General features: G+C 42.9%; 1 protein-coding gene across 1 annotated transcript in view; it reads left to right on the top strand.

The window, feature by feature from the left end:
• The window catches only part of LOC117453978 (ecto-NOX disulfide-thiol exchanger 2-like), a 212,663-nt gene that overhangs the window by 145,157 nt on the left and 40,844 nt on the right, over nucleotides 1–26,662 (top strand). Inside the window, exons 7-8 of the mRNA XM_034093029.2 lie at nucleotides 2,550–2,656; nucleotides 16,225–16,345. Coding sequence (XP_033948920.1) covers nucleotides 2,550–2,656; nucleotides 16,225–16,345 — 228 coding nt within the window. The remainder of the gene's footprint in view (nucleotides 1–2,549; nucleotides 2,657–16,224; nucleotides 16,346–26,662) is intronic.

Here is a 26,662-nt window from a genome sequence, read left to right as displayed (position 1 = left end):
CATTTGGTCTACCTACGCTGAAAAATGTATTATCTCTTCGATGTACACATGGCATCTATTGCACGTCTGTCCGTCCTGGGAGAGGGATCCCTCCTCTGTTGCTCTCCCTGAGGTTTCTCACATTTTCCCCTTAAACTGTGGGTTTTCTCTGGAAGTTTTTCCTTGTACGATGTGAGGGTCTAAGGACAGAGGGTGTCGTATTGTCATACTGATATTCTGTACACACTGTGAAGACCACTGAGACAAATGTAACATTTGTGATATTGGGCTATATAAATAAACATTGATTGATTGATTGATTGATTGATATAAAAGATTATATATACAGTATATACTGCCATAACATAAATACATGGTACTATCAATACACCATAATCTAGCCCTGAGCTGATGTAGTCTTAACCCTGAACAGTCTTAACCAGTCTTAACCCTGAACATATATACATATATAACGTAGGCAGTATGGAGTATGTGATGGTGGCAAGATGCTTTGAGCTCTACAGCAAGCTTGTTGTTTTTATGATGTTATTGCATTGAGAGATGGAGGGAATCCATTCAGATGAAATGCTAAGTTCACTGTCTTGAGCTGTAGTCTAACAAGATATCCTCCAAATGCCTGGATGGTCTCTCCAGAGGAGGAAGGAAAGCTGCTAGTCAGCAAAAAAACATTGATAGAGTTTATCTTGGCATCTTATGAATGCTGAAGTATTTATGATTCTAAATTAAGCCTGCTGGCTTGGACAGCCATCACATAAGACATTTGCCACATGTGAGTAGATTAAAGATTGATTAAACATTGACTGAACATCAGTTAGATGCTGAATATCTACAGTACAAAGAGAAAAATGTTTATTTTATTTTCCCTTTTAGCTTTGGTGGTTAGGTTTTAAAGGAATCTTACATGTCGGACTGAAACAAATAATTTGCATAATTATATTTGATCTATGAAAAGTGTCGTTCTAACATCATTAATAAAGGAGCTGGCTGTAAACATTCCACCATACATTCCTTAGAAAACCAGGCTTCAAATATGAAAAAGCCTTAGATATGTCATATGCTGTATATTGTTGTCTTAAATGTCTAGGCTCTTGTTTTATCATCTTATACATTTTCCCGATCTGAGCTGCTTTTTCTCATTTCATCAAACAACAAACGATGTGGGTCGTTTGTTGTATATGACAAACACAACTCTAAAATGCACATTTGCCTCTGTGAGTGTTGTTACATAAAGAGATGACTGAGATTTATCATAGCTCCCAACTGCAATATGCTGTAATTTAACATTTGGCTCGTAAACATTTTGCACAGTATGTCCTATATCCCAAATGACTCTCAAAATTAGAACCAGATTTACACTAAACCATATTGTGTAGTGTCACACAGAGGATATTGCTTCTTTGTTTAAAAGTTTGCTCCTTCGCCTTAGAGAAAACTAAAAACATTATGTAGTATTTTGTTGTTTCTTTATTTGCTTTTGAGTCAACCTACCATCTGCTTTTGCCAGACACATTGTGAGCTTTCATGCAACTTGCAGTCGAAGAACAACATCTTATTTCAATTTGTGGCTTTCTTAACACAATAGAACTGAAAATGTGGAATGATACAACATGGAAAATGCAGTTTAGGGGGAAGAATATTCTGTAAATGTTTTTATAAATGGATGTCACACTGTACAATATCTAAAAATGAATGTGAAAATTACTTGATTAGGCTCCACTTAGCATTTAAAACTATAAATCGAACAATATGGTTTATTATCTTTTCCATTATCTTCCAATAAAACAGATTCAATTTCAAGGACAGTAGTCACATTTAGCTCCTAGCATTTTTCCTTAGCAACTAGCGATCTCTCATTGGACCTACTATTAGAACCAATTTCACAAGATAATAAACATTTCTGTGTCTTTAATAATTGCACCATTTTAAGATAATATATTGTCTGTAGAAGACAGAGTATTAATTGGTTTTCACGCTCCAGGCATATAGGTGAGGAGAATGTGAAAGTCAGTAAGTGGTACGGATTATAGACAACACGTTAAAACATGTTTGCTTCACATCTATTTGCATTAAAACCTCACTCCTCCATGAATCATAAATGAATGTTGAACTTTGAAGAACAAAAGAATGACACAAAGTTTCTTCACAGTCAAGAGTTGTTGATCCTACGCATCTGTCAAGGCGACTTCTGTCGAGGCGACTTCTTTCAATGCGAGAACTTTGCTGTATACATATTATCAAAAGCGCACGCACCACAACTGATCAAGACAAGATGAGAATACGATCCGAAGAGTTTACCTTAGCTGATCTTTTTATGATGGTTTTAAATAAGTTGTAATGGGTGTCCCTGTGTCATGCTATGTGTCTATATCTTTATGTGTGGAACTTACCACACAAAATGTATCCATATTTGACACAGGTCAGAAACATATATATACAAGAGACACACAGCTCGTTTCCCTGCGGCTTAATTAGTTATTTAACACATTTCTTTCTTTCTTTCTCATTCTTCCCCTTCCCTACTTCTACTCATTTGTTCTGCCTCACCAAAGTTGAACAGATTGTGTCTGTATTCCACGCTGCGTCCAAACAAAAGGCATGGGACCATTTCTCCAAAGCGCAACGGAAGAACCTGGATTTATGGCGCACCCAGGTTGAGGTTGGTACTTTAATGTTTAAGGATGTTTTAGCGTTGCAACAACAAGAATGTACAGTATGTAGCTTTTGATAATTTTGGTGTTAAGGGTCTGCTTTGCGGTGATAAGATCAATACATCTTGTTTTTTAACCTTTTACAGTAGAGAAAAACAAAGATAAACTATTTTTGTAATAACAGCAAAGGGGCCTAACATGGAACCCTGAGGAACTCTCAAGCAAGGAGGTTGATTCTACCAATTCTACTAAATTGCCTGGCTTAGCGTGAAAATGTTTAATCCCACTAAAAAGTTGGGTCAACCTTTACTACAAATATACATATAATTTCATCTACTAAAATCTGATTTTAATTAGGTGAAAACAAATATATTTTTAAATTCGGTTCAAAATTAAATATATTTTTTTGGGTGAAAACATTTTATACTTAAACCTTTTGCGGGTATAAAAAGATAAAACATAAACTTGAATTTTGAACTTTTGAACTTGAAACTTGAAAAGACTGCATTTCATCTTTCCAAAGTGTATTTTTGTAATACCAGAGTAATGAAAAAATAAGCAAAAGCGGGCCTTAAATTCAACCCTGAGGAACTCCCAAGAGCTCTAATTTATTTGAAAATTGCCTGGCTTAGAGTGTATAAGGTTGACCCAACAAAAAATATAGATACAAATTAATTTACTTAAATGTATTTTTCAATAAGGTATAACATACTTGTTTTTCCTGCCATGCATATATTAACTACTTGTAAGAAGTATAGGTTTCATACAAAACTTAAGCTCAAATTATGCACAATTGACTGAGGAAAATATTATGAATTATGTAATTAAATCACATTGCAGGCAGAATCAATACAACAACAACAACGTGTATTGATAACACATGTCATGACACATGCTTAAACAGATTTCATGTAAATACCAGGTATTAATTGGTTGTAAAGTTCCTACATTATTGAATAGTTATTGGTCTTTGAGACAGAGAGATCGAAATACCGTTTCCTACAATCCCGAATCCAAAAACAAATATATATAAAAAATATGTATATACCTATGTATACACACAATCAAAAGACACATTTTTACATACAGTATGCACACATTAAGACATAAATAAAAGCACTACAATCAATATATACAAAATAACAGTCTCTTCAATATCTTTGAGAATGTACATTAGTGCAAGACTGTCCATAGCAGAGTAATAAAACTATAGGTTACTTACGTAACCCCAGTGCTCAGAGTAACATGAAGTGAGATGTCTCACTATGGGATGCGCCTCATCGCGGAGCAAACAGAAGCATCAATCTCATTACGCCAATCCTGATTGGCCGGTGATTCTTGACGTCAACGTCAGGGGAAATCACCCCCTATAAGTAGCCTGCGCCACGACGCATGCGTCATTCAAAATAAGCACCTCTTCTCGCTTCACCATAGCAAGGAGGGCCGTCTGGTGAGACATCTCACTTCATGTTACTCTGAACACTGGGGTTACGTAAGTAACCTATAGTTCTCATTCATAACACTCCGTTCGATGTCTCACTATGGGATATTGTAGCTCCCGTATTGCCAGACGAGCTTATCTCGAAGATCACCGATCAACCAGAATTTAACAGGTGGAGTCCCGACTCAACAAGGTGCCCAGCACTGCTCAGGCCACGCTTGGAGCGGAGACGTCCAGCCTGTAAAAGCGGACAAAAGTGAGTGGCGAAGACCAGCTTGCCGCCGCACAGATATCCTGGATGGAAACACCCTTGAACAAAGCCCAGGATGTAGCCAGGCCCCGAGTCGAGTGAGCCCGCAGACCCGAAGGTGCTTGCAGATTCTGACTCGTATAGGCCAAAGCAATCGCCTCCATGATCCAGTGGGATAGTCGTTGCTTAGTAACAGGCTTACCCTTGTGAGGTTTAGCCCAGGACACGAAGAGTTGGTCATTAAGACGAAGCTCTTTTGATCTGTCCATATATGTGTGCAAAGCCCGGACTGGACACAATAGATCCTGCTGCTGCTCCCCGGAGGAAACCAGCTGCGGAGGAAATGCCTCAATGTCAATCGGGGTACACGAACCAACCACCTTTGGTGTAAAGGCAGGGTTGGGTTTCAACAACACTCTCGTTTGCCCTGGGGCGAACTGAGTGCATGAGGGATGTACAGACAGTGCATGGATATCACTGACCCGTTTAGCGGATGCCAGGGCCAGTAACAGTACTGTCTTGAGTGACAGATGTTTCATGTCAGCTCCCTCCAGGGGTTCAAATGGGGTCATTTTGAGCCCATTTAAAACCACTGCCAGGTCCCATAAGGGCACCAGTGACCTGGAGACAGGGAGGAGCCTGCGCGCTCCCTTCATAAAACGGCAAACCAAAGGATGTTGGCTAGCCGTCTTACCCTCAAAGCCCACATGGCATGCAGCAATAGCAGCCAGGTACACCTTGATCGTGGAAAAAGCTCTGTGTTTATCGATCAAGTCCTGTAGGAATGATAAAATCACCCCGACAGGACATTGAAAAGAGATGTGTCCTTCTTGAAGGCACCACTCCTCAAACACCCTCCACTTACAGTCGTAAAGAGACCTGGTGGAGGAAGCTCTCGCACTCTGAATAGTGTTTATCACCTTCTGAGGGAGTCCCACTGTATTCAGATTGTACCACTCACGGGTCAGGCCCATAGTGCCCCGTGCTCTGGGCGTGGGTGAAGGATCGCCCTCCCCGCCTGAGACAATCTGTCCCTGCGTGGTGGGGGCTGCCACGGCTGCCCGCACAACAGCTGATATATCCCCGCCAGCCCGTATATTGCGGGCTAGGGTGGAAACATCAGAGTAAGTGTGTGGCGTTGCTCTTTCACTCTGGCCGGAGTTAAGGGGAACAGAACCAGGGGTGGGAACGTGTACAGAGGACCCGGAGGTCAATCGTGTACGAGTGCGTCCCCGCCTAACGGTGCGTTTAAATCGTGCATTAAAGAGAACAGCTGTCATTGAGCATTTTCTCCCCTTGCGAACAGACTTAACGCGGCTCCGCCGTAACGCACCCACAGCGGACTCCCGATCCTTGGATGAGGAGTCCAGTCTGCATAGAGTGGTGCAGTAGGGCTGTGCAATTTAATCGATCTTGCGATATATATCGATATTTAGTTTTCCGAGAAAGTATCGATATTTCAGCCGCGGGTATCGATACATTAAGTCTGATAACTGTGTTCGTTATACGCCGGTTGGCGCTGCTGGGGATCGGCCCTCCACGTCTCCAATGTTCGTTGTTGCACATTACAGAGGATTCAGACATTGCACATTACATATATAACTAAACACGCCTTTTCTCCTCCTTATCTCTTTCATGACTTTTCATTTAATACATTTTAAACGCTGTAATCAATACTCCAAAAATACCTCACGGCTGGTATCATTTCCGGTAGTTCCGAATGTTGTCTCATGCTACCCACGTCTGTAAACAAACGTATTCAAATAAACTGTACCTTCATTTAATATTCAGCAATAATAATATCTCGACGTCTATAGTTGTAGTGTTGAAATCAGTAGGTTTCGGTGTGCAACACTCCGTGTCATATCGCTACTAAATTCACCTCTATAGGAAATTGTATATTAGCCACATGCTAAATGCTAACCGGAGATGAAGGATTTTCAGAATAAAAGCTGAACAACTGGTTGTGCACAACAACTTCTGTTTTTTCAGTATAAAACAGCATTTAAACTGACGGTATGTTTATGGTACTTTATGCCATCAAAACATTGATTTTAATTTCTAACAAGTCCCATTCAAATCCCCCGTGTTCCGCCACCTGCTGCACCTTTTAATTCTCCATTGTCCATTGTGATACTGCACTTTATGTACTTACGTTTCAAAGGCTTGTAAGCTACAGTTTGCACTGTTTCAATAAATGAAACAAATTTTCTCACCACATCTTTTGATTCATTTTGTCCAGCATTTGCAAGCTGTAGACTCTCTGTCAGAGCCATATATTGTATAATTGATGCTTTCAGTTTTCAGTTGAATTAATTCAATCCAAGTCAATGGAACACTCACAAGATGTCACCAAAATCCCACTGTCTTTCAGAAAATGATATAAGTGTATCGAATTATATCGAATCGTATCGTTGGCTGAATATCGTGATATATATCGTATCGTTGGCTGAATATCGTGTATCGTATCGTATCGTGAGATTAGTGTATCGCCACAGCCCTATGGTGCACCCTTTGACAGTAATTCTGTCCCTAGGTGCATAACACCCGGTACTTGTGTCGTTCTCAGAGAGAGGAGACGTCTGCCGCTCCAAGGGATCAGTTTGTGTGCCAGTGTGTGTGACTGGAGACAACGCAATCTCCCCTGGCGGTTCATACACGATATCGTGTTGTCTATCCTCACGGGGACATGAAGTCCTCTGAGAGAAGGCAGGAAGCATTTTTGGGTGGGGAACACCGCTAAAAGCTCCGGGTAATTTACGCGTGCCCGCTGGAAGTCTCTGTTCTAGAGACCTCTCACCGGGCGACCCTCGTAAGTCCCCTGTCAGCCCGTCTGACCTGCGTCCGTGGTGACCACCTTCCGTGAAAGGACTGCACCCGTAGGCGCGTCCCGCACTGGAAAAGTCGGGTGTAGTGCCACTACGCATTTCATAATCACCAAAACTCTCCGTAAGCCGTGGCGTTCGGGGTTTAGTTTTATTATGAGGCCCATGTTGAGCGGGTGCTTTACGAGGACATTCTCCTCCGTAATCTGACTCCGCTCGGTGGGCTTTATAGATAAAACCCTTCTTTCTAGGAGAGAGAGAACCTTTCTCTCCAGAATGTGGGTTGACTCTCACTGGGTTTGTGAAAACAGATAAATTATAACTGTTTTGAGAAGCCCAGGCAGACATCGTGAGTATCTCCTGCTGTATGCTCCTTAGAGCCTGGGATGTCACTCTTATGGCTCCGACCGGCACTGCGCATGTGCGTGACGGAGGTGCCTTTACAGCTCCAGCCGGTACTGCGCATGTGTGTGCCGGTGGTGCCCTCACGGCTCCAGTCGGCACTGCGCCTGCCGGTGGTGCCCTTAAAGCCCCGGCCGGCACTGCGCATGTGTGTGGCGGTGGCTTCACGGACCCGTCAATAATCCGTCCTTTGAGAGATGCCGTAGCTGCTCTTGAAAGGGGAAGGATTGACGGGCCGTTCTTTACAGCTCTAGCCGGCACTGCGTACGCACGTGGCGGTGGTGCCTTCACAGACCCGTAGGCCGTAGCTGCTCTCAGAAGGGGATTTATGGTTAACGGACTGTTTATTGTCTTTCTTTTCATTTTTCTTGAGCTGCGCCCTTGGCCGGAGCCTGGATGCGTCAGCGGAAAATGGTTTATTCAGACAGAAAGATGTGACATGTGTTTTATGCAGACTTGAGGATGACGTTGAGGCATCTCTCGAGGCGGCGGGAACACATTCACGGAGGGGAGAAGGAGGGGCTGTCACGCCGCTCGCTTCTTCTTCCTCGACTGCTGGCCGAAATTCTGGGTTGGCTGAGCCTGAGCTGCAGCCGGAACCGGAGATTTTCTCGGCCAACTTGCCCTCGTCTCCAGCCTGGGCTGGGGACTCGGGATGGGCTGCGACCTCTGCGTCTTCGGTGTTTTAAACCGAGCAGAGTTCGAGGCAGCTTGGGTGTCGTGAGTATCTCCTGCTGCATGCTCCTTAGAGCCAGCTGAGATGTCACGCTTACAGCTCCAGCCGGCACTGCGTGTGGCGGTGGTGCCTTCACAGACCCGTCAATAATCCACCTTTTGAGAGATGCCGTTGCTGCTCTCAAAAGGGGAGAAAATTGTTTTTATTGATTTTCTATTCATTTTTTTGAGCTGCGCCCTCGGCCCTCGGCCTGGATGCGTCAGCGGCAAATGTTTAATGACAGAGGAATCAACCAACGTGTGACATGTGTTTGTGCGGACTTGAGGATGGCGTTTAGGCATCTCTCGAGGCGGCTGGAACACATTCACGGAGGGGAGAAGGAGGGGCTGTCACGCCGCTCGCTTCTTCTTCCTCGACTGCTGGCCGAAATTCTGGGTTGGCTGAGCCTGAGCTGCAGCCGGAACCGGAGATTTTCTCAGCCAACTTGTCGAGTCTGGCCGCAGTGCGCTGACACACGGCTTGTAGGTCCATACTGAGACAGGGCGAAGCTGGTGTGCTATCGCCGAGAGAGCAGCCATCGCTCCCGGCTTTGCAGCCTGAGCTGGTGACACGAAGACGTCGTCTTCTTGCTCATCCGAGTCAGACAGGAGGAACTCAGAGGTGTACTCTTCGTCCTCCATGTAGTCTAACTCCAGGACATCTTCCGCGGGTGAAACCATGGTGAGGTCCAGTCGGGAGCCCCAGCTTGGTATAGCGTGGGGCCCCGTTCCCGCGTTTCTTGCCACCACCGGATCTCGGCCTGATATGGCGCGGGATTCCGGTTCTGCGGGTGCCGCTGCCGGTGAGCCCCAGACCGCAGTGAGGGGCTCCATCTCTGCGGCAGACGTCCCCATGTCTTGATTGCCGGTCGGCGGATCAGTGGACATGAGGGGGTCCCGTCCCGACAGGTTAACTTGTTGCGCTAACCTTCGGTGGAGGCTCTTCACGGTGAGGCGGGCACAATGTCCGCACGAGCCGGGGTTGTCGATGGCCTCCTGGGCGTGTTCCAGCCCGAGGCAGGACGAACAGATCTGGTGTGAGTCTGTGCCTGACACTTTCAACCCGCAACCGCAGCGCCGAGCCTCCGAGTTCCTGACTCCTCTGGTGTGAGGGGGAGAGGCATCCATCTCGTTCGCCGTGAGGCGTGGAGAGGGTCCGCTCATGACAGGTACGTTCGAGAAAAAAATGTTTACCGATCTGTCTTTAATCCGGGGGGAAAAAGGACAGCGTGGGTCTTTTTCTCTCAAGGATATTACCTGGTATGGTAATATTCCTGTAATCCTTTTCTCCTCCGTGGAAGAGAGAAGAAAAAAGTGTCCTCGCTATCGTGGTGTCGGTAGTGAGAGAAAAAACACAAGTTAGCAACTGGTGTGTTGCTAACTTGAAGTCAAAACCTTACCTTACTCCAGAGGAAGAACGGCGAGGTTGACTATAATACTCTTCTGTGAGAGAATCGGGTAGCCGGCTAACGCCCGTCGACCGAAATTAGCTTTGGGTTCAGTCTGTGGACTGTTAAGCTAGCCCGGCTACCGTTCGAGATGTGCTCTGAAGCGAGAAGAGGTGTTTGAATGACGCATGCGTCGTGGCGCAGGCTACTTATAGGGGGTGATTTCCCCTGACGTTGACGTCAAGAATCACCGGCCAATCAGGATTGGCGTAATGAGATTGATGCTTCTGTTTGCTCCGCGATGAGGCGCATCCCATTGTGAGACATCGAACGGAGTATTTTGAATGAGAACTGGCATAGCTTTATTTGTATGTACTTTCAGACAAATGCCACGTTAATTATGGCGAAAATGTGTATTTAATGGTGTCTGTGGTGTGTTTTATTAATGGTGCAGCATTAGCTATAGATCTCATTGGTGAGGTTTTGATCTGCAGAGTATAGAAAGTATTGAGTTAGTGATGTAATCAACAACCAGATATTACACACACAAACCACTGCATATAAAGTGTTATATCTACACACAGAAAACGCATGTCATTGCAATTAAAGCTTTGTCACAGCATGTGGCTGAAACAATGTATCTGTTGAATGTCAATGAGGCCCTAGTCTTAGTCTTTGTGAATATTCATGTGCAGTATCAAAAGAGAATAGCGTTCATTCCACTCCATCCCCCACAGAACTATGAAAATGCTAATACATTTTCCAGAAATAGATCTATGACATTAACAAGCATTCAGAACCGCTGCTGGGAGCCGTCCACATTAGAGTGTTGATACATTAATCACACTTTACACTTTAACCCACGAATATTGATTTGCTGTTAGGCGGAGCACCATGCATCTACACATTGTTAAATCCCTTGTGTAATGACAGTAGCCTTTGCATCACAGAGCACACAGGGTGAGTGTGTGTTCAGATCCCCATGTTTGTTACTGCTGCTGTTGAAAAGCCTCTTGTGTTTAACATAAGTGTAAATCAGTTCCTGAATTATTATGGGTGCCTCAGTCAGGCTGGGTGTCATTCCCATCACTGTATCCATAATAAGACAAACTGCCTCACCATCTGTACTCCAGCCAGACTGCAGCAGAATATAGCCATTACTCTGTCTAAACACGATTTATACTTGATGCTCTTTTAGTTGCCTAAATTAAGTGAATCTAATTCTAATAAGTCACGATTTACCTCTGTTGTTTTCTTCCCTTTCAGTAAATGTTGCTATTCTTTCATGCATGCTGTTTTCCTTTTAATTATCTCATCAAATCTCTATCCACTCTTAAATTAAGCTGTGCAATTGTAAAGTTGTTTATGCATTTTATCTCTGCTCAATGAAACTTATCAAATAAGAAGAACGTGTTAACAATAGTATGGATTGTTTGCATGTTAGGAACAAACTTGAAGGGTCATGGCTGGAGAGTATGGGAAGTCAGAGTTTGACTGAATGTTGGCCTACGGAGGCTGTGGTTCTGTGGATAGTGTGATGGACTTCGAATCAGGGGGTACTAGCAAGTTCAAACTCCACTGCAGTCAGCATGTTGTTGTGTCCCTGGGCAAGACACTTTGCCCCAAATTGCTCCTGTGGGGATTGTCCACAGTATTGAATATGTAAGTCTCTTTGGATAAAAGTGTTTAACAAATGTAATGTAATGTCTATCCCTTTGGTCTTGAGTGAAACATCTGAAATTGTAGCTCTGGTAATACTATTACCTTTTATTAACAGCTCTATTTGTTTTTTAATTTGTATTGGATTATCTTGTTTTAAAAAGCAATGCTTGTAACTTTGTTTGGCTTGATGCATTGTAAAGCCATGGAGAATCAGTTAAACCAATGTATCCGTGTAGAGCAGAGGTGCCCAGTACGTCGGCAATGCTGGTAGATCGCGAGTCATTCATAAAAATAAATAAAATCCAGCTCTGTTAAAATAGACAAAACAGGTTTTGATCCCTCCTCCCTTGGCCTTCCTGCCACTTAATTCAGGAGTTTACTTGATTGACAGAAAAAGCGACCTATCGCTTTCCAGTCTGTTAACCCAGAATGCAAAGCGATACAAAATCATTGTCGGGAAAACTCAAATTAAGTTAGAGACAAACAACAAAATGAGTGCGGGACTGAGCAAAAAGCTAAAAACATACCACTTCCACCCAGAATGGGAGGAAGAATATTTGTTTGTGATGTCACATTCAAAGGTTATTTGCCTTATTTGTAAAATAAGCGTCACTCTGCCAAAGAAAGGTAACGTGGAGAGGCATTATCGGAGTGTTCACAAGGCATCCCTCCGAGTAGCGAGTTGAGAAAGAGAAAGGTCATGTATTATTGCTACACAAACATTATCTCGCAGTCTTAGTGTCGCCAACTCGTTTCTAATATGCAAAAAGACAAACAAATGCGTCTATGGTCGTTGTATTTTCGATCTTTCAAATCCAGACGAGATCTCTCTCCCGTCTGTGTGCGAGGGCAGGGCAGTTTACACACACACACACACACAGCTGCTACATGCAGCAACACACACACGGAGGAGATGGCGGAGAGAAGCGCTCCAATGTGTGGTTAAATGTTACCCGTCTCGATGTGGACAATGCTCCTTGCCAAGAGTGTTTAGCATGTAAGGGCGGTAACACGAGCAATTTGTCGAAACATTTAGCAAAAGTGCACCACATTCAGACGGAGGAATGCACCGGGTTCGACTGTCTTTCTAGTAGCTCTGTAGCCCCCCCATCCACGAGCAGGGTCGGCTCTAGAACAAATCGAATGGGGGGGCAATCATTTACCAAGGGGGGGCACACACTGCCGTCAACAACCAACACACAAACACCAACGCAACTTCAAAAAACATGCTGTAAAGCAGGGCTCGGCATTATAAATGGCCGCTGGCCCGGAAGCACTATTTAGACACCCCGGGCCAGCATAATGTACTTTTTTTAAAAGCAATATTAAAAAATTAAAAAATATAAAGCGGTCGGACCACTAAAAATATTGCTTTAAAAAAATTGTCCTGTGGTATTGGTATTTTGACTAGCAATTTAGTTAAATTGTTTTGTTTATCAACGCTACAACATAGCGTTTCGTGAGGCGGTTGTCGTTGTTGGGTGAAAAGCAAACAGCTGTTTGCTGCGGAGCGCAGCGCGAGCAGGCTCCCGTGAGCGGCAGCGCGCTCCTTCACTACAGACTATCGCGCCACCTAACCATTCGCCAAAATGTTTTTAATACCAGCGGTAACCGGCCAAGCGCCGGGCAAAAAACAATCTTCAAATAAAAGAAAGTCACCGGAGGAGTTAAAGGAGAGTGACAGGGAGCACGAGAAGAAGAGGGAGAGAAAGTTTCAGCCAGCTTGATCGATGGAGTTGGCTTCTAGTGGTGCAGTGACGCGTCCTAAAACCCTTTTATAATCTATCGATTAGATTTAAGATTCGAAAATTATAAAAGTAGGGTAGACATGTGGAGATTATCCGGCTGAACAAAACGTGCATTTATCAAACAGGTTTGTTTTCCACACACCTTATTTCCAGCTATTTTCCAAAACCTTGTGGAGAAATCCCATTGCTTTCTGTGGAGGGAACCAGCAGCTTACTTCCTGGTTTCAGGACGCGTCACTGTACCTCTCAATATGATGCCAATATAAACAAGGTCTTCTGTCGGCTCTGTACATCAATGCCGACCCATGCTGACAAGTATGTGAAGAGTAGAAAATAAAGGTATTGGCTTTAGGGAAATGTCCCAGCAGTTTAGGAGAATGAAGGTTCTAATCAAATCAATCAACACATAGCCATTACATTTCTAACTCCTGATGACAGGAAGGCAGAAAGCACATTATACAAATAATAATACTCATAATAGCAGACATTATTTAGCAATGACTACAATATCATTATTTTAATAAACCAAATATGAACAATTGAGGAAAATGAGGAAGAACTGATGATTCAAATGTTGTAGTACAAGTAGTAATGTAGTTAGTGCATAAATTACTATAGCAACAAATGTGTTAATTTTCTTCATTATTAGTCGATTCTTTTTGGACGAATGCTCCGGGCCAGAGGTTACAATGGTGGGGCCAGTGATAATACAATTCCACCGGCCCGGTAAATGGTGACCAAACCGTTTGAGACCCACTGAGATAACTTACACTAAAGAGAACTATCTAAACACTGAGAGAGTTCTTACCTCACTGAGCTGAGGTTATACGATCCTCTCAGTCTGATAGGAGAGGACTCTCCTCCACCTTGGTGTAGAAACAGCTCTTTATATCCGTTAGCATAGCTAGCTAACCAGATGCTAACAACAACATTCCACGTTACCGCTCGCACACTCACAAAATGCGCTTGTGCCACACACACATAGAGCCGAGCTTGAATGAAACACAGAGACCAAGAAGTAGGCTACTTGTACTGTACTGTATATTATTTTCGATGGCTTTACTGTATAATCAGTGTAACAGATGACCAGATCGCCACTGGGCTTTCATCTAAACACACAGCCATGTAATGATAACAAAACAAAGGTCGAGGGTCATTGGTCAAGCAACACACCAATCAGAGAGCAGCAGTGAGCACACCTCAGGCTGTGTTTTATATTTGTATTCTTTATTTCTGATGTATTTCACACAAAACGTTTTCACTTATATGATTTAAAAAATTAAAAAAGTGGCAAGGCTTGCCCACCCTGCGTTGGGGGGGGCACAGTGACTCATTTGGGGGGGCATGGCCCGCGAATGACCCCCCATGACGCCGACCCTGTCCACGAGTAACGTTTCCACGTCAGGTGTTATGTATGCGAGCAGCACCACACGGAGTTAACACAATTATACAAACATGGGTTAATGATGAGGTAACAGAGTTACTCTTTAATTTGTTAAAGTTTCAGCTATTCTGTTTACAGTTCTGTCATCAGATTATTTAATACGATTTGTTAAAACATTGTTGTTTCTTTTGATATGACATTTTTTTTTTTTTTGCAGGTCACCCTTGAAAAAGAGATCTTTTGATCTCAAGGGGCTTTCACCTGGTTAAATAAAAGCTACAAACAAACAATTTATTTAATTTAAATAAAAAGCAATGTTAATAATATATGTATTTTTGAATCAAGTATTCATCTTTATTGTCTTCATTGTTAGTTTCCACATGCCTAAAACAACCTCAAGCTAAATCTAAAAGTTGATAAGATAAGAGCGTTTGAGAAATTGTGCAAGGCGTACAGTAATAGTCCGAATAGTCGATTCATCGTTTCATTAATCAATAGATTAATCGGTTATCAAATTAGTCGTTTGTTGCAGCCCTATTATCCCATGTATAAATAAAATGTGTTATTCAGCAACCCTTGCAATTTGGGATTATATTTTTGGTTGGTAGACCTCGGTGAGCTGGTCATTTCAAAAGTAGCTCACCAGCCAAGAAAGTGTGGGCACCCCTGGTGTAGAGGCTTCGACTGACAAGGAAATCATGTGTACTGACAAAATGTCACGTCCCTTCATGCGCTCACTAAGGTAAAGCATGTTATGTCACTTAAGAGACAGCAGACTTCCCTCCTCTTTGACATGGCACAGGAAATTGAAGTGAACAAATTGAAAACAAGACAGTTGAAGAAAACAAGTATAGAGATCTAACCACCTTGGCCGTCATTGCATGTTGTGTTCTTTGTGTTGTTAATTTACCCGTGCGATTTTTTTTAGAAAAGGTATAAACTATAAATATTTGTAGTTATTTAACATTACGTATGTGACAAAAATACATTAGAAAGGTTTTTTAAGTGTTTATTCCCATGAATACTTACAATAATTATAGGATGGCATTTGAATGGTTTTCTTTGTGTTAACATTAAGGCGTCAGATTCATGAAGGACTGGTTTTCTCTGATCGTTAGTTCTTTAACATTCTCAATAGCCTGTTTTAATCCTGCTGTCTTTTATCTGTACTCTACTTTCACACTGCATTAACCAGGTAGAGAGTCCTTGTGCCCTCCAATGTGATATAGTATAGAACGGATGTATACATATCAGGCTAATAGAGTAAGATAGGGGTCGCTATGATCTTTCTACAGGTCAAACTGTACCAGGCTACATTGTCATTATTTATTTTTGTATTGTAAATATTTCTCAAATGTGAGATTCAGTGGCTGATGTGTATCCCCCTGTTGCCACTGTCATCTCCTGACAAATGCAGCATATGTGTGTATGCTTGTCGGATGTTGTCATCCAGCTCCCTAGCCCAGATGTGAGTGTGTATATTTAGGCTATATGCTTGCATGTTCAGCCCCTGTGAACCTTGAGCTGAAAGACTCTAAACAGATGGCTGTGTGTGTGTGTGTGTGTGTGTGTGTGTGTGTGTGTGTGTGTGTGTGTGTGTGTGTGTGTGTGTGTGTGTGTGTGTGTGTGTGTGTGTGTGTGTGTGTGTGTGTGTGTGTGTGTGTGTGTGTGTGTGTGTGTGTGTGTGTGTGTGTTCTGCAGTACTTTGCAGTATATTCACAATGCATACGTTTAAATGCCTTATGTTTTCTGTGTTTTGCAGACGATTAGAAACATGCACAATGAGCAGCTGATGGGCATCAGGGGAGAAGAGGAGATGGAAATGTCTGACGATGATATGGAGGACTGCTCTGCTACCAACAGCAAAGACTCTGAGGACTCAGGTACACATATTTTTAATGAGGTTGACATTAAGCATACTACCTGCTGATTCTGTATATACCACTATTGTTTTGGCCAAAATATTATATTATCTGACCATCAAAAAATGGGTGTTTTTGTTTGCTGGTCACAAATGACTTTATGGCATAGGAGGTGGAAGTTAACCTTTGACCCACTCCATCATTTGATTCTTCTCTCTGGAGCACAGGATAGGTCGTATGCGATGTTTCAATGTGTTCATGAAATACATTTTGGGAAGTGTAGGAAATCACTAAGTATAGTTGAAAAAGTGAGGTAAATCAAATTTGCTGAACAAAATTGCATTACAGCTGTCTCTCCTCAAAGAAATCATAGAATCTTAAATCACAAGCACAGAGGGTGAACCGAGCCTGTATTACCTCTGAAGAAAATCTGTAATCTGATATTAGAAACAAGCAACACAATAACAGATAAAAGAAGCTGTGCAGAACGGAAATAAAGCTAATCTTTTGAAATATCTTTTCTGAAGGAAAGTCTCGCCCTTTAGGCTTCATATTGGGAGATGCTTTGTTATTATTAATAATTATTAGTAAACAATGTGCACAGAGTCACATAAGCACAAAGAACCTGCAAAATAAATCTCAAATCCCAAGTTATGGCTCAAGGTTTCCTGTCACAGCACACAGATTAATGGGGGAATAAACTGTTTGTACTGACCACGATATCCATTTGTTTTTTGTCCTTTGTTTGTGGCTCACTCGTGGGGCTGACCAACGAATAGACGCTTGTAGTTTGAGAGAAAAAATATAAATGTCCAGATGCGATTGAAAAGTAAACAAACTATTTGTCATATAAACTGATATTTCAATGTTAAAGGCAGAAGAACCAAGCTGTGACGCTCCCAACCAGCAAGGTCTAAAAACGGTTTGCTTCAGTCAGCCACACCAGTAGGCTGCAGCACCTCTCCTTTTATGCTGCAGCATCTCGACCTGCAGAGTAACGCACTCAAATAATAAATAAATAATATACACCTCAAGTTATACTCTAAAAAGATAAGATATTGTACTATAATCTAAGGAAATGGCTCCTACATAACCGGCCTCTAATTGTATTTTGGAGTACCACAAAACAATTATCAAATAAAGAAAAAAAAGGAGCCTATACAGTCAGGATTTCTACTCATTTCATGAATCCAGTCATCTATCAATATGAGTTGTGTGGTGTTACTCATCCTGACTACATGAAATCATCGTGCCATCAGTGAAAGAAGACTCTTTGCTGCCGTCACTCTTCACATTCTAACAGCAGACAGATCTTGGTAATTGGCCACTCCAGCACACTGGTCTGTGTTTTAACTTTGACAGCTCGAACCAGTCCTTTAGTGTCTGCCATAGCTTCTAGCACTCTTCCCAGGATCCAAGAGCTACGGGGAGCAGTAGGGTCAACTACCATTACTACATCTCCGGGTTTAAAGCTTCTCTTCTCCTTGCACCATTTCTGTCTTTCTTGCATGAGGGGTAAGTATTCCCGGCACCAGCGTTTCCAGAATAAGTCTGCCATGTATTGCACCTGTTTCCATCGGCGTCTTACGTACAGGGCCTTCTTGTCAAAAACTCCAGGGGGCAGAATTGGCTTGGGTTTTAAGAGCAAGATGTGATTTGGGGTTAGAGGCTCCAGGTCTTGAGGGTCATTTGAGACTGTTGTGATTGGTCGACTGTTCAAAATTGCCTCTACCTCATATACAAGGGTTTGTAGCCCTTCTTCATCCAAAGTCTGCTGCTTCAAAACAGAATAGAGAACCTGCCTCACAGACTTTATCAGACGCTCCCAAACTCCTCCATGGTGGGATGCTCCTGGGGGGTTGAAAATCCACTTTATGCTCTTTTGCAGCAGAGTTTCCTGAATTCTGTGCTGGTTCAGAATGGAGAGGGGTTGCTTTAACTCTCTCTGAGCTCCAACTAAATTGGTCCCATTGTCAGATCTTATATGTTTCACTTGACCTCTTCTGCATATGAATCTTCTCAAAGCGTCGAACATGAGTCTGTATCAAGTGAGCTGGCGACTTCAATATGCACAGCTCTGCTTGCCATGCACGTGAACAGCACTCCGTACCTCTTTAATGTGGTACGTCCTCTTTTGACTTGAATAGGGCCAAAGTAGTCCACACCAACATTGGTAAATGGAGGCATGTCTGGCTCAAGCCTTTCCTGTGGCAAGTCAGCCATCTTCTGCTCTCCAACTTTGGCTCTTTGTCGTCTGCACAAAACACAATCTCCCAATATTTTTCTTACAGCAGAGTTGGCTTTGATTATCCTATACCTCTTCCTAACTTCAGGGAGGATGTGGTTTCTTCCTCCATGTCCAGTTCTTTCATGCATGTGCCTTAATATGAGAGTTGACACATGACAGTTTTTTGGCAGTATGACAGGGAACTTAGTTTCTTCTGGCATAGCTGCCCTCCTCAGGCGTCCTCCCACTCTTAGCACTCCATCCTTTAACACTGGATCAAGCTTGTAGAGGCGGCTTGTCCTTTTGACACCACGTTTTGTTGTTTGCAGTGCTGTCATTTCCTCTGGAAAATACTGTCTTTGGGTTTGGCATATGATGGCGTTTTCTGCCTTCTCAAGATCTTCCAGAGTAATGGTCTGTCCACCCAGTGTGGCCTTCATGTTTTCTATTTTCTGCTCAACATTGCTTTTGTTTTGAGCATCGGTGTTGGAGTCATTTAAAGTGGAAATAAGCTCTTTTCTCCTTTGAACGAGCAGTTTCAAGACTTCTTTGAACTTCAGGATCCATGCTACTGCAACTTTCAGTTTTCTCCAGCTGGAGAAATGCATGAGTAGCTTGCCTGTAGGATTTTCTGCGACTATAACTGTGCTGATAATAGCATTTATTTTGACCTCTAAATCATCGCAGGAGAGAGAGATGGATTCCAGGGGAAACAGCAGCCAGTCCTTTTCTGACTTCCAGAGCATTTCTGGGCCATGGATCCATGTTCTGTTCTCCATAAATGTGTCGGCCTTTTGTCTTCTAGAGGCGACATCAGCAGGATTGATCTTTGTGTTCACATAGTGCCATTGGGTTATCTCTGTGGACTCCCTGATGATGGAGATCCTGTTTGCAACAAATGTGTGAAACCTTGTGTTTTGGTTTGCAATGTATTTGAGCACAGATGGGCTATCAGTCCAAAACATAGAGCTTTCCAACTGTAGTTGCAACTCTATTATGAGTAATGTGTCTACTCTTGTAGCCAGCACTGCAGCAGCAAGCTCCATCCTGGGGATTGTGATCTTCTTGAGAGGAGCTACTCTTGCCTTTCCCATCATGAATGCCACGTGAATGTTGTTATTGTGGTTCACCAGTCTCAAGTAGCTCACGTACCCCTGCTCACTTGCATCCGAGAAATGGTGTAGTTGTGCTTGGATCTGTTGGCCAAAGTCATTGGGCTTGATGCACCTTTTTACCTTGAAGTCAGTCTTCTTCTGAAGATCTAGCTTCCATGTAACCCACTGCTTAGAAAACTTCTCAGGTATTTTCTCATCCCAACCGTAGCTAGTGCTACACAGCTCTTGTAATAGCAACTTGGCAGGCAGAGTGAAGGGTGCAAGGAACAGTGATGTACCTGAACGCGTTCAATGAACGATCGTTCATGAACGCGTTCATATTTTGGGCGAACGTGAACTGAACGTACTGTATTTCCGCTAGATGAACGTAATTGAGAACGCGTTCATTCTCAGCGCTGTATAACGGCGTTCAAAAGTGCGTTCATTCTCAGCACTGTATTATAACGGCGTTCAAAAGTGTGCCAGATTTCATATGCCTTTCAGCCGAAAACCCAGTTAAAACACACCGTAAACAGGCTTCAGAATAATGCGGAAAACCACCCAATCTGGCAACAGCAAGCTGCCTGTGATGCGTACGCGCCTGTCACCCCTGGCTGTCGCACTAAAATATAAATATACTAAATATATCAGACTCCTCACAACAAACAATGTGGAACCGCGGAACCGGCGAGCATTGAATTAATTAATTAATTAATTAATTAGTATGGACGAAGCCGAGAGCAGCTGCAGCAGCACTCGCTCAGTGTGAGACTCTACGGCAGGGGTGGGGAACCTCCGGCCGTATACGGCCCGCGAGACAATTTGGTACGGCCCTCGAGGTAATTTATAAACACACGCAAAAAATAAAAAAATGAAAGAAATCTAGACCGCAAAAAAATTAAATAAGCTAGTGCCTGATTTTCCTGGCCAAGGTCAGGGTCCTTGAACACAACACGAGCCTAACGTGTCATCACGTGGTATATGTCTCGACTGACAGGGGTGCAGTTCTGATGGAGAGCACCAGAACGCCACTCCAGCACTTCAGAAATTGCAGTACCGATAAGTCCATACACATGCCGCAGTTTCTGCGTGTCTGTGTCTTTAGCTGAAAGCCCAGTGGCGATCTGCTCATCTGTCATACTGATCAGACAGTCAATAACTGTGTTGTTATCATTAGCATCTGGTTAGCTAGCTATGCTAACAAATATAAGAAGCTTTGTCTACAACCAGTGAGGTAAAGGCACATCTTTATCATTATAGTTATAAAAAAAACAAGAGAATAAAGTAAACAGGTATAAAATATTATATGACAGTTATTAATAAAGAAGAATACAGTTTGAAAGGGGAGTGATTTGTCAAATATCCATAAATTAAAAGAACATCTGCTTACAGTTGTGTTTGGGTGTTGAGAGATGTGTCCATAGATCTCCTAATGTTGCTCTCAAAGTGCAACACATCTTGCCAGGGGAGCACGCCCCCCGGACCCCCCTACAGGAGGTTAGGTCCCCCCCAATTAAATCATGTTCACATGGATAGGAAACTAAATACATTTGCACACATCTTGTGTCCATATCTTTCTGTTTTGGTGGTCACGCCACACCGTGCACGTGCATGCATACGCGAGTCATGGTGAGATATCTGGATTAAGAGGTTGCTTTTTCTTTGCACAGAATGAAATGAATGGGCTGTGATTTTAGTTTTTTTAAGCAGAGGTCAATAACTTGTACGGCCCTCTGAGGATATTGTAAACATTGAAATGGCCCATTAACATCGTACAGGAGACAAATAATAGCTCGCAGCAACGTATTGAAAAAATAACTATGAACTATAAATTAGTTCATTTTTGAAACCATGAACTTTAGTTCAACATTTTGAATTATGAACTATGAACTGAACTAGTTCATTTTAAAATGTGTGAACTGTGAACTGAACTAGTTCATGAAGAAAGTGAACTTTCCCAACACTGGCAAGGAACCCAAGAGGATCATAGATGGAGCTCACCATAGATAATATTCCTCTCCTTGTGTGTGGTTGTGGCTTGATGCTGACATTGAATGTAAAATGGTCATGTTCCACACACCATTGTACTCCAAGTGCTCTCTCAGTTGGGAGTCGATCTCTGTCCAGGTTCAGCTCCTTCACTTATTTAGCTCTGTCAGCTTCGGGAATTGAAAACAGCACCCTGCGACTGTTGCTTATCCATTTAGAGAAGTGGAAACCTCCCCTCTGACATGCAGATGTGAGCTCTTTGGCCAGCAGGATAGCTTCTTCCTCTGTAGCAACAGACTTTAGGCAGTCATCCACATAGATGTTTTTCAGTATTGTGTCAATCACTTCAGGTCTGAAGTACTCCCTATTATCCATTGCTGTTCTTTTTAATGCGTAGCTAGCGCAGCTGGGTGATGACACAGCGCCAAAGAGATGCACAGTCATGCGGTACTCAGAAGAGGGAAGGCTTGTGTCCCCACCAGGCCACCACAAGAATCTTAAAAAGTCTGTATCTTTTTCGGGCACCTTGACTTGGTGGAACATCGCTTGGATGTCCAACATCATTCCTATTGGCTCCTGGCGGAATCTGGTTAGTACTCCTAAAAGGCTGTTAGTGAGATCAGGACCCTGCAGCAGTTCTGAGTTTAAGGATGTGCTTTTGAATGATGCTCCATAGTCAAAGACCACTCTGAGTTTTATTTTTCTTGGGGTGGTAGACCCCATGATGAGGTATATACCAGACTTTACCCTCCTTTTGCTTCAGCTGCCCCTGTGGCACTTCTTCAGCATAACCTTTGTCAATGACATCACTGAGAAATCTGGTATATTCATCATGAAATTATGTATTCCTACGAAGCTTTCTGTGCAGGCTGGAGAGACGTTGCTCAGCAACGTGGCGATTATCTGGCATTGAAACATAATTCCTCCTGAAAGGTAATCTTAGACTGTCGTGTCCATCCACAATGTTTGATGAGTCTTTTGCTATTTGCATGAATTGCTTGTCCTCTGCTGACATTTCCTTTGTGTCCTGATAGGCCTTTTCACTGAAGTCTGTGTTGTATTGTGTGATCAGTAACTCCTGTAAATTGACCAAAGAAATTCTGTTCACGGAGGCGGTATTGCTGTCCTTTGCGATTCCTCCTCTCAACGGGCCATTGACCACCCATCCCAGTAAAGTCCTGCATGCGTATGGGCCTTCTCCTTGGCTATTAATAATTTCTAGCGGTTCCCTAACTTTGGTACCAATCAACATGCCGATTTCTGCATCAATGGTAGTGTAGCGGCCAAAATCATATAGAACTAAAACAGATAACTTAACAGCCGCTGAGGCACTAGCTAGCGGATCTTACGCAGGGCAATGATTCAGGTCCAGACAAGATTCTCCGTTGTGCATTTTATTCCTATAACAAAATACAATGAACAGGTTTCTTATATCTCGTTCCTTAAGCCTTTCCTATGGCTTTCCCTTGTGTAGCTTGAAACACCCTGATAAAAAACCGTTTGCCTACTAGTGCTCTGGCTCCCACAACCCACCTGTCTCCAATATATACAATTACACCAGGTGCTCTAATCACCCAGTGCCCAAAATATGCCTTCAAAATAAAAGCATAGAAACTACTTTAACTTATGACGCTAACTAAGAATACATATAAATAAATGATAATAATAAACACTATAAACAGCAAGAAAATAAATGTTAAACTATGAAATAATATAAAGAGATATATATAGCTCCAACAGGTAGGGAGTTTGATTTGACTGAGGTATGGCCACTTTGATGGATCCTTTTGATTGGGAATGTTATGTCTGGTGACAGGCATGATTTTCTGGGAGAGGGATGAACCTGTTGCCATGTAGCTCACTCACTTCCAGTCCTGTGATGATATGACTGCTCACAGTCTTTTCTTGGCCCATGGTGCGAAGAAGGATGTTTGTTTTCTTTCCTGACATGTTGAGCTGGTTTATGAGCTTGCTTGTGCAGAATGAAGCTGTACTTCCAGGGTCAGGGAATGCATACATTTGAATAATTTGATTTCCTTTATTAGATTTTACTAGGCACAATAGATAACACACACTCCTCTTCCACTTCACCAGCCCCAATATGCCCACATGCTTTTAGAATAGCCTTCTCTCTGGTCCTTGAGGTTTCAGACCTTTCACCTCTTTCCTTTTATTTTCCTATATGGAGCACAGTAGGGTGAGATTGGTTGCACACTTTACATGTTAAGCGGTTATTGCAGTTTTTGCTCATGTGACCTGGTACAAGACAACCAAAACAGATTCCTCTTTCCTTTATGAAGCTTATCTTTTCTTTGTGCATTTTCTTTTTGAGTGAGAAACATGCATCAATTGTATGTCCACCTGAACAGTACAAACAGGAAGCTTTGGAGGTGCTGCTGTGAGGCTGGGGAGATGTGGACTGGCAGTCAATGTTTGTAATACTGGTAGCAAAGCTGCTGCTACTGGATTTTGGCCTCTTGTTAATACTTGCTTTGAAGCCCAGCTTTGCTGTGTTGGTCCTGTATACAGCCAAAGACAGGGTCTGTTAATATCTTTACATGATGCTCAATGAACTTGACAAGGTCGCTGAATTTGACCTTGCTGTGCTGCCTTTCCATTAGCCTGTAGACTTCTGATCGCCACCTCTCTCTGAGTTTGTATGGTAACTTTGTAAGCAAGGATTTAAGATTTGAAGAAAGATCCAATTCCTCCATGTAGGTGATTTGCTCCATTGCATTACAGCAGGGATCACCAACTACATTTGTCCATGGGCCGAAATGTAACCAATAGACACTATCGCGGGCCAGCGATTTTTATATAGCCCAGAATTTTATAAATAGTATTCAGATTACTTTTGGAATACTTTCTTTTTCCATAACAGATGGGTATGTTTTGGTGCACAGGAGACACTTATTTTACTGTTGTAATGGCTTATCAAGAACTCAAACACAACATCTTGGTGTCATTCTGGACAGCTCTCTCATCTGCACCCCACATAAAAAACATCACCCGGACTGCATTCTTTGTACTGTCTTAAAACCTTTCCTTGGAATATGTTATGAATTGTAAGGTGTCCTTGGGTGCTTTGAAAGGCGCCCCTAAATAGAATGAATTATCATTATTATTTATTATCTGAAACGATGGAATAACTTTTAAAACTTTTTCCAGTCTCTTGCCCCATGCCTTCAGCAGCAGCAGGCCATTCACTTTGATTTCATCCCGTTATGAAATGTCATCATTTCGACAATAAAGAAATGATACATAAACGTTATCTTGCATATTTTATCTAATCATCTCCGTTTCTAAATTTCAATATATTTTAAAAGAGATCTCTCTCTCATCTGCGTGCGGGGGCGGGGCCTCACAGACACGCTGCATCTCTCTCTTGCTCACAGACAAGCTGCAGCGCTGTGCAGTGTGCACACAGTTCTGCCGGTAATGAATATTACATTTTGTGAGGAAACTTTTCCACCAATAATTCCAATAAGTATTCCAAAATGTATTCACTTCAGGTTTACGAGAGTAACTGTAATCAGATTACTCGTTTTTTAAATGTAACGCCAGCTGAATACAGTTAGCCTACTTGATTTTTGTATTCTGATTACGTAACGCTGTTATGTATTCCGTTACAACCCAACCCTGCTTCTAGGCTACTGTCCCGCAGCTCCAGCCTCTCTGTTGGACTCTGTCGCAGCGGGGCTACTGCTGTGGTGCGGAGCGCATTAACCAGACTCTTCACAACGAAAGATCACTTCTTCTTCAGGGGAGGGAAGGTTTCACAGTACGCAGTCTACTGTCCCGCACCTGCTGCCTCTCTGTTGGACTCCGGTACTGCACCTTACTCACGAGACGTTGTAAACAAAGAAATGGGTGGGGGGTGAATGCAGTAACCACTCCGCCAACGCCACCCCCGTCGTGCGGGCCGGATGAGAATGTCTGGCGGGCCGGATGTGGCCCGCGGGCCGCCAGTTGGTGGTCACTGCATTACAGCATCCTCTTAAGTACAATGCAAAAGCCTGTAAAGCCTTGGGGTCCTCAGGTTTAATTTGAGACCATGATGGGGCTTTTTCAATGTATGCGTTAGCAATTTTAAACTCATTGCCATAATGTTCTTGAAGAAGTTCTTTAGCTTTTAGGTATCCCCTTTCTGGATCCATGTATAGGCAGGTTCTGACCAGTTCACGACACTGCCCCCTGGTGTACTGTTCCAAATAGTACAGCCGGTCTTTACCACAGACAGTCTTAGCTTCAATGGCATGCTCAAAGGCCCTTAGAAAGGTATTCAACTGGATCTCCTTCAAAGACCTTGATGTCCTTTTGGGGTAACAAGGAATGGTGTTGTTGCAGAACTAGAGAGGCAGTAATGTCATTCTGTTTTTGTAATATGCTGTACAGAGTTGTGTCTCTTATGGAGTTTTCTTGAGTTGTTGGCTCACCTTTTCCATGTGATTGTGTTGGTTTCAAAGTGGGGTTTTGTGATGCCTTTGACTTCCCTCGAGCAGGATCGTGCAGTGAGTATCCATACTGGAGTCCTTCCTTTGGCCGCACACTTTGTATATCCAATCTTTTATCATTGGTGTAATCCTCTTCCTTTGCAGATATTACATCCTTTTGTTTTCTTTGTTAATTAATTAATTAATTAATTCTTGGATTAATCCTGTACTGTGCGCGGTGGTCTACCGACCGCCCAAGTACAACAAATACTTTATAAAGGAGTTCTCTGAACTATTGGCCGGTATCGTGACAAACTATGACAGCGTTTTAATTGTCGGGGATTTTAATGTGCATGTCTGTTGTATCTCTAAACCACTAGCTAAAGACTTTCTTGATGTTTTATATGCTTTTGACTTCATACAACATGTCTCTGGCCCCACGCAAGAGCATGGGCACACATTAGACCTAGTCTTATCCCATGGTCTGCCCATTTCAAATGTCAATGTGTGTGAGGCAGCTTTATCGGATCACCTGCCTGTGCTATTTGATTTTATTCTGCCCTGTCATAGTCTTAAATCATGCGCTCCTGTCCGT

Source organism: Pseudochaenichthys georgianus, chromosome 10 (genome assembly GCF_902827115.2).
Source record: "Pseudochaenichthys georgianus chromosome 10, fPseGeo1.2, whole genome shotgun sequence".
In the NCBI taxonomy this organism is placed as follows: Eukaryota; Metazoa; Chordata; class Actinopteri; order Perciformes; family Channichthyidae; genus Pseudochaenichthys; species Pseudochaenichthys georgianus.
Note: the sequence above shows the minus strand (reverse complement) of the source record. Positions and strands in the feature narration are given on the sequence as shown.